This window comes from Alosa pseudoharengus, unplaced genomic scaffold (genome assembly GCF_046254945.1).
Source record: "Alosa pseudoharengus isolate Yale_2024_CS ecotype anadromous, Long Island Sound unplaced genomic scaffold, YU_APseudo_1.1 YU_APseudo_1.1_scf_13, whole genome shotgun sequence".
NCBI classification, from domain to species: domain Eukaryota; kingdom Metazoa; phylum Chordata; class Actinopteri; order Clupeiformes; family Clupeidae; genus Alosa; species Alosa pseudoharengus.
Window position 1 is genome coordinate 15,898,888 of NW_027468598.1, and position 12,744 is coordinate 15,911,631.

Genomic DNA, 12,744 nt, shown 5'->3' on the forward strand with positions numbered 1-12,744 from the left:
TTGATTTCAATTTCAATTCATGTTAACACTTTATTGTCCAAAAAAGCAATCAGTGTCAAATGTCATTAAAACATGATGTGCAAAAGAGCTTGAACCGATACCAAAGTGCACATTTAATTGATTCAATTAAAAAAGTCACACAAATTGGTACAGTTATAACTGTGGTTGTCACTATGCATTTCTTTCAGTTAAGCCATCTCAGAGGTAAACTTCAAAAACACCCCTTTGCCACACCCTTTCATCTTCACTGGCAAAGGCGTGAAAGTCAGTTCTTTATTGTAGCCTATAAAGCAGAGCTTCAAATTTCACCATTCTTCACGCTGAGGCAACAGGGCCATCATGATTCAACCCACAGTTCCCATTATCTGTGCCGCCTCCATTCATCGATTAATTAATTGATTAATCCACGCACTTAAAGGGAGCAATCTCCACCAGCCATCTCAAAAGACTGATGGTCTAGATCAGGGGTGTCAAACATAAGGCCCGGGGGCCAGATCAGGCCCGCCAGCAGGTTTCATACGGCCCCCCAGATGTTTTAGGTAGGAAGGGAAAATTAGAAAAAAAGATCACATCCAGTTGTCTTCAACAATATGTAGGCTAATAAGCAATATCTCTATGATATAATAAATTGATAACCTACAAGCACTACAAACCATTCTCAGAAAGGAAGAAGCGGAGAAACTAATATGGAAGTAGAGCATTTCAAGAGAGAAAGAGCAGTATATGACAGCAGTACATTATTTGTACCTGTTTGCTCATAAGTGATATCATGAAATAACACTCTGATACCCATGCAGAAAATTATAATGACCATGACAATGACGGCCCACCACGAGGTCTCATTCCAACAAATCCGGCCCACTACCTAATATGAGTTTGACACCCCTGGTCTAGATGTCTGCCATAGACTCTTACTTCTCCAGAGTTGAGCTGATAGAGTTCAGTTTCAAAGTTGCAAGTCTCTTCCCAACTGACGTCCCTCCTGGAAACAAACTCACACTCCATATACATGGCTTATGGGAGTCAACGAGGCAGATAACAGATGATGGTGATTATGTTGGCAGTGATGACGACGACGATGATGATGATGATGATGATGTGATTTCCTGTTTGTGTATGTAAAAGTTATGTATGTTTATGTGGTCCTTCTGTGTGTCTTTGTGAGACACTGTTCCTTGTAATCCACATGTGTGTGTGTCTGTGTGTGTGTGTGTGTGCTATTTGCGTATGAAGATGCCGATGTGACGATTGCAATGGGGGCAGGAGTGGTGGACATCTTTGCATCCATCTATCAGGAACGGGATTAAGCAAAACCCACAGAACAACCTGAGTGTGTGAGAGACAGCAAGGAGATACATGGAAGGGAGAGGGAAACGGAAGGTATAAATGTTATTTTTAAGGTCATTGATGATCCTTTTGGAACACTTTTCCAATCAGAAGATGGTCTGTGTTTGTGTGTGTGTGTGTGTATGTGTGATCTGTGTGTAAGAACATCTGAACCTTACCCCAGCAGTGCGAATAGCAAACAGTTGGACCATGTGGTCATGCCGGATTTGTGGGTGGTGTTGGTGGTGACCTGGTGATGGCAGTGTGGACACACAGTCACTGTGGGACTGTCGGCCAGTGCTACAGGCTGAACCTGAATTACCGCTACTGGCTGGCTCATGGTTTGGGTGGCAATCATCACTGGAGAAAAGAGAATTGGGAGATTTTATCTGTGAGATTTGATGTGTGTGTGTGTATTTGTGTATTTGTGTGTGCACGTGCATGTGTGCATGCAGACCTTCTTGATGAATCACCACATTTCCTGGAATGGATAGGACTGGGTATGGGTTTGCAGGGTTACCATGGTGATGGGCTTGGCTTTGAGCAGTATCTAGAAATCAGGAGGTAGCTCAAATTGACAAAATCCCAAAACAAAGCAACATTTCCTTAGAACATAGCATGGAGATAAATGCCATATTCTTTAAAAAGACAAATCACTGAAATTGTGAATAATTTGTGCTTGATATTCATCTTGGTCATTACTTACATATCACAACCCACAACCTGTCATGGCATGGCTTTTAATGGTGCGCATGTGAATACGTGATATGATATGTTCCATTACCTATTTCATTATAGCTTGGTGGATAGGATCCAGGAGTGTAGGCAGGTGGAGGTGTGCTTGGAAACTGTGCTGAGTAGGGAGGATATGCAGTAGCCTCCCGGTATGAAGGGGGTGGGGAGGCGGGGGACACAGCAGTGTCTGTGTATGCTGGATTATCCATCAGCACCTGTGAGAAGGTAGCGATTAACGGAGTGTGTCAAAGAGGAATCTGCCTCAGTGTGTGAACATGTGTCTATATCTCCACACACACACAGACACACACATGTACATACGTGTCCATGCACACACAGACACACACATGTACATACGTGTCCATGCCCAGTAAGAAAGATGGATCATTTGATGATCCCCCCTTAACATCACATTGAGACCAACATTGTCATTCTGTAAATCAGATTTCTGCTCATATCAGTTTATGCATTAAAATAAGCCTCGGAATCAGGGGATCATGAGCTGTGAGTCTCTCTTTGTGAGTCCCTTGCTCAAATATAGTCAATAAACGATTTTACGGATTTCAGATTGACCAATGTTATGCCAATATAATTAGATCACCATTAATAATTAGCCTACTAGGTGTGTATAGAGTAATCTGCTTCAGTGTGTGTATGTGTCTACAGTGCTGCTTGAAAGTATGTGAACCTTGTGAACCTTCACCAGTGAATCATCTTGTGAACCTTCACCAGTGAATCACCTTGTGAACCTTCCTTGTGAATCATCACCAGTTTTCAAATATGAACTGCAGGTGTGTATATTTATCAAATGCATGGACTTGTTTAGAGGGAATTGCGTGAGAAGCCAAACAAATAATCAAACATGGAATTAATGTATGTACAAAAGTAAGTGAACCCCCAGCTGCATTGGTAAAGTCAAGTAGGTAATTGATTAATGTAAAACATATGTGGGTGCTGAAATAATCAATTAAGCATACTGATCAAACAGACTTCCTTTGGAAAGGGTTTAGCAGCCATGATTAAAAAAGAGAGGAAATCCACCAAACCATTGTAGTGCCAAGGCAAACCCACAGGGATCAACAATGCCAAGAGATATCCAAGGGCATAGAAGAGAGTAGTGACAGACCATCAGTCTGGGGAAAGCTACAAGACCTTCTTTCAAAGATTCTAGCTCCATTTATCCACTCTAACACCAATTATTTGCAAATGGAGGGCATTCAACATCACAGCAACATTTCTTAGAAGTGGATGCACATTAAAAGTATGACCAAGATGATGTACCAGAAAGATAATAAATTGGGTAAAAGCCAACCCACGCACCTCTGGAGAGTTACAGACCTCGATGGCAGCATCTGGAATAAATCTACACTACAAGTCAAAAGTTTTAGAACACCAATTTAGAATAGCTTGTGCTGAAAAAGTGCTGAACTGTCAGAGGTTTAAAAAAAGGTAAGGTTACCCAAAACTGAAAAATAATGTATATTTCAGAAGTATGGGTATAGTTCCCTTCACCATCAAAAGGCACTCAGAAACCGGGGGAAACTCTGACAGGAAGAGGTCAGGCAGACCCAAAGCCACAACAAAATCAGAAGACAGAGAGTCAACAGCTTATGTGATAGGCGGCTCACAGGACAACAGCTTCAAGCACAGCCTAATAGTGGTCGTAGCTCAGTTTCAACTGTGAAGAGAAGACTTTGACAGGTCGAGTTGCAGCAAGAAAGCCATTGCTAAGACATCAGAATAAGAAAAAGAGGCTTGCCTGGGCCATGAAATACCACCAATTGACTACTGAAGACTGGAAGGTGATATGGACTGATGAATCAAAATTTAGGTTCAATACGCAGGATTTTTGTACGCCGTAGAGTAGGCGAAAGGATGGTTCCTCAGTGTGTGACATCAACTGTCAAACATGGAGGAGGAAGCGTGATGGTCTGGGGCTGTTTTGCTGGGTCCGGTCGGTGACTTGCACAGAATGGTATAGGCACCCCAAACCAAAACGGCTACCACAGCATTCTGCAGCACCATGCAGTACCCTAGTATGTGCCAGATGGTCAGGGATTCATCCTACAGCAAGATAATGACCCAAAACATAAGTCCAAGCTATGCCAGAACTATAGGAAAAAGAACAAGATTGTAAGCTTAAAAGCATGGAGTGGCCAGCACAGTCTCCAGACTCCATCAAAAAAATGGCACAACGTTCATGGGAGGGTTGCTAGAAGGAAGCCTCTGCTCACAAGAAAGAACAAAACTGCCCAATTCCACTTTCAGAGACCTTCTGGAAGTCCATTCTCTGGCCAGTTGAGTCCAAAATAGAATTATCTCACAATCCAAATTGTCATGTTTGGAGGAAAGCCAAGCCAGAAAAGACTCCCTCTCAACAGTGAAGCATTGTGGAGGTGTGGGACTGTTTTCTGCCTCTGGACCTGGACAACTCGGAGATGAAGCTACGGAGGAAATAGTTTTTACAACAGGACAATGCCCCTATAAATATTCAAGCAAAATGACCAAGGAATAGCTTAAAATAAAGAGAACTCTGGATTGGCCTAGTTAAAATCCAGACCTCAATTCAATAGAAATGTTTCAGATCTGAAGTGGGCAGTACATGCCAGTTGACCTTCCTCTCAACTGGCTGAGTTCTGCAAGGAGGAGTAGGCAAAAATCCGCAGAAAGATGTGAGACACTGTTAATGGTTACAAGTAGTAGATAGAGTAGAAAAGGAGGTGCTATACAAGAAATTAATTACATGGGTTCACACACACTGTTGCACTGTTGCATATTTTGAGTTTTTGTGAACTAAACCACTTTTGTTGAATATATAATGAAACTATATAACGTTATTTTGTGTCTGTCTATTATTTGGGAGGTCAACTTTACAAATTGGGGTTTGGATGTGCATTAAATAAGGTTATTTAGATTTCATGTGTGAGGGTTCACAAACTTTCAAGCAGCACTGCATACACACACACACACACACACAGAGATAGTCAGAAGACACTTACACATAAACACACACGTACACATGTGTTCATTCCCAATAAGAAAAATGTATCCTTTTGATGAATCATTATTAAATGGTTATAACAATTGATGAATGAAAAAGAGCACTTACATCAGCTGTTCAATATTGTGATGCTCAGTATCATCAAGAAAACACAATAAAGGCAAACAAAGTGGAGAGGTGTTGACATAGAACAACTATCCTGCAGGACAACCAATTATGAATTTGCTGATGTGACACTGACACAGTCAATGTTTGTTTGTTTTTCTTTTGAAATTTCCATCATCTTTCGGTATTTTAGTCAATCCTCATCTTTCAATTACCTAATGCTTTTCAGGGTAAACATGAAATCGGCTGTTTCCCTGTGTGTCAAGAGAACCAGCAGAAAACTTAAACATGAGTTTTGAACTACAAACAAGCACAAACACAACAAAGGTGGACAGTCGACTGCTCATGGTAGGAAATAGTTGAGAAATGCTATCATTTAGCCAATAAGACACAGAAATCTAACAATACATGATCAATTCCACCATTATTTCCACACTTTCATCCTCTTATCGCTTTAATTTCACACTAACTCTACTTATTGCCTCCGGTGAGTTAAAGGGAAACTTGGCAGGATTTCCCCCTCTGCTGGAGAAATTGTGCATTATGCTATTTCAAACTGTGGGAAAAGGTAATGATAAAGCACATGGATTTGTTTACAAGCTAGCGAACGGTTAGCATAAGTTTGGCAGAACTATGTGGATGTTACAAGGTAAGAAACACGATTTAAAACTAGTTTCTTGTTTCTCACTTCTCTTTCCGGGTTTATTACGTTGAAATAGTTGCCAAGTTCCCCTTTAATTGACAATAACTTGTGACAAATGCATGACTTACCTCACCTGTGTGTATTCACCTGTTAGACACAGAGCACTGGCACTTCATTCAAGCACTGGCACTTCAATCAACTGATTCCTCCAACCAGTTCACCTCGTATATGTGACAGAGAGAGAATGATCGGGGGGCGGGATGAATGAATGTGTGTGTGTGTGTGTGTGTGTGTGTGTGTGTGTGTGTCTGGTTTCCATGTTTCCCTGAATGGCTATTGTGTGTAACAAGTTCTGATTCTGATCTGTCATGATCATGTGAACTGAGATGAAATGTGGACTATTTGGATTTATGGGCATCTAAAGCTAATCATTTTCATGAAATAGGAAAACAAATGGAGTCTGTGCCTGGAATTCTGTTCCAAGACAACTCTTGGACACTGGTTGTTTATTTGGAGAAAGGGAGGGAGCGGCCTAAGCAATGAATGGTAGCCTATCTGTATTTGTGCAGGCATGACACATGGATGAAAAGCTACATCATAATTGTGATCATTAATGTTATATGTAACATTACTGCTAATAAGTGTAATGTTTTGCTCTACCTGCTATGTAACAGCCTATAATTGTTAGAATAGGCCAAATAGTTTGGCTGCGTTTGTTTATAGGCTGTAGTCAGACGATACTCTGGTGTGGTTCTCAAACTTTTCATAATGAGTACCACCTCAGAAAACAATTAGCTCTCCAAGTACCACCATTATTACTGGCATTAAAATGCAGTAGCGTAGGCCAGTTTAACATAATTGTAGCCTAGACGTTTTGTGTCGTTTGCTGCTGGTGAAAGCTTAGTCACTTCTGCTGGGCTTTGTCACCTACTTCAGTTTCGGTTCGACATATTCACCACACTTCTCTTTCTAAGACATCCCATTTGGAGCCATGATTGCATGAATGTTTTTGATCCATCCCTTTCTTTGCTGCCATCACAGCTTGTCAACCATTTGCTAATGTTCCATACAGTTAAACTAGCCTAGTAGGCTCCTATTTTTTTTCATGAAAGACAAAAAATAGTTTAAATTTAACTTCAGTGATCGCGTGGTTAAGGATTATGAATTTGATATATTTTGATATAATTTTAAGTGTCATCTTTATTTATTTTTTAAAAAAATTGGAGACTCTTGGAGTACCACTAGTAGTCCGCGTACCACCCGTACCACAGTTTCAGAACCACTGTCTAGTGTAATTATGAAGGCTATAAAATAAACACACCAACTCTAACCGCATACATGAAGCTGAGTTTCACATGCAGAACCCATGTTTCATTAGTGTAAGTTCCTACCCGGGACGTTGTGTCTGGCGTACATTTCCCTCCAAACACTGCCCTTGGTTTCCTCTGCGAGGTGAAATACTCTCCAGTTGAGTTGGTGTCGGTTGTGTTTGAAGCAAGGCACTTTAACTCCTGTCTTTAAAGATGGGGCTTCTCCCCGAAGAAGCAAAGGTGCTCCCTCCACCTGGGATTGCGAACAGAAATTCAGTTTGGCTCGGCATGACTGGTTTGTTGACATCAATGCTGCACAACACTCTGAACCGAAGGCCTGCCCTGGTGTCCGGTGAGTGATCTATATAGTGATAGCTAACGTTAGCCGCAATTGCTAGCTGCGGATTTTATTTTTTTTTATAAGTAAAGCGTACAGTCAATTTAGATTGATTCGAAAATTAATTGTTGAGTTGTTGAAATAACAGCTGGTTGACAGTTTAACAAACATGGTTGAATTTACGGTTGTTAACGTTAGCTTATCGTTATTGTATGTAAGGTACAGGTAGACAGAAACGTTATATTGCCTAACGCTAAGTTAATGTCATTCAAGTTAACGTTATAATAACGTCTTATAAACAAAATAAACACATGCCTCTTTCAAACCAAAGACCAGAGTTGGACGAGAGTGACCTGTGTTCAGCCCGTTGGGCAATTCAAACCAAGACAGTGAACGTGGGTTCTTGTCTTCATTTTCTCCTCAGAAGTAGGCTAACGTTACTCCAGAAGTCACATAATGTCACAATTACAAAATAAATGCGCCAGGGTGGGTTGGAGTTTGGAGTACAAACATGCCACCTCTTCAGCCTACTCTGAGTTAGCAGGCCTGAAAGCCATTCACACCTACATTGAACCTGGTTGTACATTGGTTTTAACCCAGGTAGAGAGATGGCCAAACAACACTGGTCAAAGTGTGAAAGAAGTGTATTAGCCCTGTAGGGAGTCAATAAACGTTTTATTTGTAAAAGTGTCAGTGTTCACAATCAGCTAGTTTTGATAGCAAACTACCTAATGGTAAGGTAATGTGATGAGTGTGGCTTTAAAACAGACAATACAGTGTACCTGGTATTGTCATAAATCCTGACATAATTTGTTGTATTCCAGTAGGCTTAAAGGAACCGTATGTAGGATTTTGGCCAAAACTGGTACTACAATCACTTTCAAAATACTGTAGAGCGGTGTACACCGCAGATGTGGTAACTAGAGCAGAACTGGCAACCCAGATGCCGAAACACTACTGACTTTGTGATTACTAGATAGGTGGAGGGTGGCGGATCAGGCTAAAACACAAATATGTAAACATCAACATCAGTTGAGGGCTGCAACTTCACTTTTTTAAATGACGATATCCTGGCCGGACTACTGTTGTCAGTGATATAAGTATTTGGAATTATCATGATTTCCTAATGTCTAGTGACAAATCAGGGCCATTTTATGATTAATTGAATTACATTTCTTACATACGGTTCCTTTAAATAATGTGATTAGTTAGTAGTATTGGCTGAATCGAATTGCTGCTTCCAATTGGCATGTGTAGTTCAGATGTATAGTCTACTCGGACTGGATTGCAAGTAAACATGTTTTCTCCTCTGAAGGTCTCCATCGGCACACCCTGCTTGCAACGGTGGGGTGGTTTGTTGGCTATCACGTCACCAAAATTGTGAATTACAAGCAAGCCAAACTGGACCGGGACATGATGTCATATATCCGATCCCACCCTGAAGAATTTCCTGAAAAAGGTAACCTCAAGTCTATGATTATCTCCCACATTGTTTTGTATTTTGATGCATCTGAAGAGGCCATACTAAATATATGTTAAGTTTCTGACATTATGTAATTTCTGTCATTTTGTTTCTGCAGAGAGGAGGACATATGCTGAGATTGTGGAGCCTTTTCATGCAATCCGTTGATGCATCCAAGAATGCAAGTGTAGACGTTCCATGGATGGGTGTAGTCTACTGTTGTGTGATACACTGCTTCTAATACAATGTATTATATTATACGTCATATAACGAATAAATATTGTTGTCCATATTTGGTCATTATTGTTTTGTACTATATGAGAGATATATGATATGTCAGATGTTGATTCATTTTGAATAATACTGTGCAAAAGTCTTAGGCCCCTTACATGTTTTGCTTTACCAATGCTTCAAGGACCATATATTTACAGTACATACCACTGTCTTTATCAGAATAAGGAAATACGGTGTATGTACACAATGTTTAAGAAACACAAAACATTCAGTTTTTTTCTGGTTCCATTCTTATTTCAGTATCAGGCCTCCATTGGATTTGTTTGGGGCATCCGTAGCCCACTGGATAGGGAATTCAAAAGGTGGCCGGTTTGATCCCTGACTGGTAGGGAAAATGTGGGTGGGGGGAGTGATTGAACAGCTCTCTCCCACATCCACGGATGAGGTGCCTTTGAGCAAGGCACCTAACCCCCAAACTGCTCCCCGGGTGCCAGGATTTAGGCTGCCCACTGTTCTGGGTGTGTGTGTGCTCCTAGTGTGCTCACTGCACTGAGGGTGTGTGTGCGTGTTTGAATGGGTGTACACTTTGTATGTGAGTGTTGTATTCTACCCCCAGATGGGTGAAATGCAGAGAACAAATTCCTTGTGTATGCAAGTATACTTGGCCCATAAACCTCATTTACATTAACACTGTTATAATGACGAATCTTGCAAAGGGGAAGCTGTTTAATGGGCGGCCATTCCCCACCCAGGCCAATGATCCTGGGCATGTCTAGCCTGCTAGAAGCTGCTGGCAAGTCCAGCTGTGATGGTACCTCAAGATCAGTTGTTGACTTCACCGTGGCTCACCCAAAAGCTGCCCCTGCGGTGTTATTAAGAGCATATTGGCAAGGCACAATGAGGAGGGTCCACCCAAAACGTACTGTATGTCTCTGGTGACCCTCTTCCTTGTAAACCCACGTGGGAATATAGTCTTAGTTCACCTCATAAATATTTGTCCATGCCTTTCCCACTTTAGCTGAGGAATGAACTCTTGCAGCTGTAGGTCACTGATAAGATCTTCAATCTGTCAAATGTGTACTCTGCTTCTTCCCACCTCTAATACCAATGTGTCAGAACCAGCAACTTCAACAGCTTGTGAGATTTGTTATAGCATTGCTTAAACAACAAATATAATGCTGACCTAAAGGCAACTGCAGACTGGGCAGACTTCAAAGCACTAGCAATGCCACTGACTGGCCACTTACAGTAGTTGCTTTGTATAACCTTTGCATGGATTTTTTCACTTGATATAAGAAGAGTAGTTTTTCCCTGCAGTTTGTGATCTCTTGAGAACATTTAATTAGATAAATCATTGTTGTTTGTTGGCTAAAAATACATGCAGGAATTTAGACCCAGTTTGTTTTGAAAACATTTTGGCTACCAGTCTATTTAATGTATGCCCACCAGGTGGCAGTAGCTGACTTGAATAACTTAGGGAGGTTAAAACTAGTGGTTTGTGTGAGTTTATCTGATACTGGTGTTGATACATATCAATAGCAGCTCATTGCCATTCAGAGGAGAATTGTGATGAGCTTCATTCCTTCAAAACAGTTTGGCAATAGAAATGGATTGCTGTTGTTACTACTGTAGAGATAAGAATGGCTTTGTGGAAGGTATATGATAAAACAAATACAGAGACTCAGAGCTGAAACAACCATTACTTTACTTCACTTTCTCAAACTCTGCTACTTTCCATAAAGCTTATGTAAACACATTGACTGGTATGGTTGGCTCTCAAGGTTGTTTTCTGAAAGATGTATTGTTCAAGAAACACATTGTTACATAAGTCATTAAGAAGAGAGATGTAGCTTATTGGCTGCATGTTACAATCGGTCTTCAGCATTACTTTTTCAGTTGCTAATGCCAATGATGTCCATGTATTTGGCTGTGAGGTTCTTGGAGCTCTTGGTGAGGTGGCCCATGACGGTGAACAGCCCCTTGAGGTGGAACCGAAAGAGCGCATCGGGGTCAGCGTCCAGTAGGGGCTCCAGGCTCTTGTGCAGGCCGGCCTGACCTCTGACCTTGGTGTCGTCGTGGGGACTGACGAGGCCGCTGTCCACCGTGTTGCGTATGGACTTGAGCATCAGGTAGCACTCGTACAGGTCCTTGGCGTCCTCGAAGGCGGTGTCCTGCTCCAACACATCGTCGGACGGCACCTCACGCAGCAGGCTGGGGATGAGCACCGTCTGCTCCATGTTATGCACGGCCATACTGTAGCGCTTCAGCAACAGCAGCAGGGAGTTGCGACTCAGCTTGGCTTCGGCAGACTGCATGGTTCCTGGGTGTTTTGAGGGGCGCTTGTCCTGTCGGTGTCCAAATGTGTTGTTGGTGGTGGTGGTGACAAGACAGGCAGCCAGCAGTGCCTTGAGCTTCTCAGGGCTCTGCATTTATAGGTGCACAATGGTAGGGGTGGAAGGGGTGGGTTGCTCCCACCAGTTGGGCAATGCAATAGCCTGATTTTGGAGAGAACACTGGCTGCCAGAGTGATGCAAGCTCTCCCACGGGTGTTTGACTTTCACGAGGTTTCACTTCGGCTCAGGGTTTCTGCCAAGGTCACCAGACAGATGGCACAGTGGAGGGCACTGAACTGTCACGCAAGTTTAGCTTGGCCCATCTCAACCATGCAATGTGTCAATGTACTCGATGGAGTAAGAGACTTCTGTTTGCTTTCATTTGACTATGCATGTAAGGATACCTATGTTTTTTCATGTGATTTGTTTGATAGAAGCTAAGTAGTTTGGTAGAAGCTAGATACTATTAATATAAAAAGAAAGTGAATGAAACTAATCTCAAATATTTTTTTATAGAATAAGGTTACAGGTTTATTATAAGATGATACATGCATTATCTGTGGATAAGATTGTCTAATGATGGACCAAGAAAAAAGTATAGGTAATCTCTTAAGAAAACTTTTAAATACAATAGCGTTTACTCTTTAATGGCTTCAGTATATGATCCCTATTGTAAAACTATAAAATGTTGAAATGCTTATTATAGCGCTGAAGGCCAGTACTGTTTGTTTTGGCAGGCTTACTGCCGTACAGTTTGAGTCGTGCATCTCTTATCTGTCCAGGACCTTTTTGCTCTGGAATCATTTGAAAAAAAGCAAACAAAGACAGTTGGCTAGCACACTTTTTTATTTGCTCACAAGCTATGTCCAAATGTACGTTATTAGACTATTGTATGTGTTTAGTTTGACTTCTTTGTGGTTAAATAAGTTCATGTTAAAAGTACCTAAAGGGATATTATAAAAGTATAATAATTTGAATTCATGCCAATAATGTGTTGAATATGTGTTCTTTATCTGGATTTAAAAATATCAACAGTGCCTGCTTCCCTGCTTTCATGCACAGTGCACAGAAGGCAAATGCTCTTTGAACAACTGATTCTCTCTTAACAGATGGAATGACCAAGAGACCAAAATATATACAATTTGTGTTGCAGGTGATTTCATTATGGAGAAAAGAATGGGTGACAATACAGGGGCAGCCGTGTAACCGAAGGGTTGCCGGTTCGATCCCCGACCCAGTAGGAAAAATGTGGGCGGGG

At 41.5% G+C, this 12,744-nt stretch overlaps 3 protein-coding genes across 3 annotated transcripts; 1 reads left to right on the forward strand and 2 right to left on the reverse strand.

Annotated features, from left to right (window-relative positions):
- Nucleotides 1–55: 55 nt before the first annotated feature.
- On the reverse strand, nucleotides 56–6,024 carry LOC143121142 (lipopolysaccharide-induced tumor necrosis factor-alpha factor homolog). The gene is made up of 5 exons (XM_076281532.1): nucleotides 5,944–6,024; nucleotides 2,111–2,276; nucleotides 1,784–1,876; nucleotides 1,506–1,686; nucleotides 56–1,326 (listed from the first exon to the last, which is right to left on the reverse strand). Exons 2-5 carry the CDS (start codon nucleotides 2,268–2,270, stop codon nucleotides 1,218–1,220), a joined length of 543 nt encoding a protein of 180 aa, XP_076137647.1. The 5' UTR covers nucleotides 2,271–2,276; nucleotides 5,944–6,024; the 3' UTR covers nucleotides 56–1,217.
- Nucleotides 6,025–7,220: 1,196 nt separating this feature from the next.
- Nucleotides 7,221–9,211, forward strand: ndufc2 (NADH:ubiquinone oxidoreductase subunit C2). The gene is made up of 3 exons (XM_076281533.1): nucleotides 7,221–7,472; nucleotides 8,773–8,916; nucleotides 9,038–9,211. Exons 1-3 carry the CDS (start codon nucleotides 7,334–7,336, stop codon nucleotides 9,085–9,087), a joined length of 333 nt encoding a protein of 110 aa, XP_076137648.1. The 5' UTR covers nucleotides 7,221–7,333; the 3' UTR covers nucleotides 9,088–9,211.
- A 1,630-nt stretch (nucleotides 9,212–10,841) lies between these two features.
- Nucleotides 10,842–11,597, reverse strand: thrsp (thyroid hormone responsive). Its single transcript, XM_076281534.1, has one exon. It carries the CDS (start codon nucleotides 11,580–11,582, stop codon nucleotides 11,046–11,048), a length of 537 nt encoding a protein of 178 aa, XP_076137649.1. The 5' UTR covers nucleotides 11,583–11,597; the 3' UTR covers nucleotides 10,842–11,045.
- Between the last annotated feature and the right edge of the window lie 1,147 nt (nucleotides 11,598–12,744).

What these genes read in the sequence shown, in the direction of transcription:
- thrsp (XM_076281534.1), bottom strand. Translation starts at nt 11,582, where the DNA reads ATGCAGAGCCCTGAGAAGCTCAAGGCACTGCTGGCTGCCTGTCTTGTC.
- LOC143121142 (XM_076281532.1), bottom strand. Translation starts at nt 2,270, where the DNA reads ATGGATAATCCAGCATACACAGACACTGCTGTGTCCCCCGCCTCCCCA. An exon ending in ACCAAGCTATAATGAAATAG is followed by an intron (nt 1,877 to 2,110) that starts GTAATGGAACAT and finishes CCTGATTTCTAG; the next exon opens with ATACTGCTCAAAGCCAAGCC. An exon ending in TTGCTATTCGCACTGCTGGG is followed by an intron (nt 1,327 to 1,505) that starts GTAAGGTTCAGA and finishes TCACACACTCAG; the next exon opens with GTTGTTCTGTGGGTTTTGCT.
- ndufc2 (XM_076281533.1), top strand. Translation starts at nt 7,334, where the DNA reads ATGGGGCTTCTCCCCGAAGAAGCAAAGGTGCTCCCTCCACCTGGGATT. An exon ending in AAGGCCTGCCCTGGTGTCCG is followed by an intron (nt 7,473 to 8,772) that starts GTGAGTGATCTA and finishes TCTCCTCTGAAG; the next exon opens with GTCTCCATCGGCACACCCTG. An exon ending in TGAAGAATTTCCTGAAAAAG is followed by an intron (nt 8,917 to 9,037) that starts GTAACCTCAAGT and finishes TTGTTTCTGCAG; the next exon opens with AGAGGAGGACATATGCTGAG.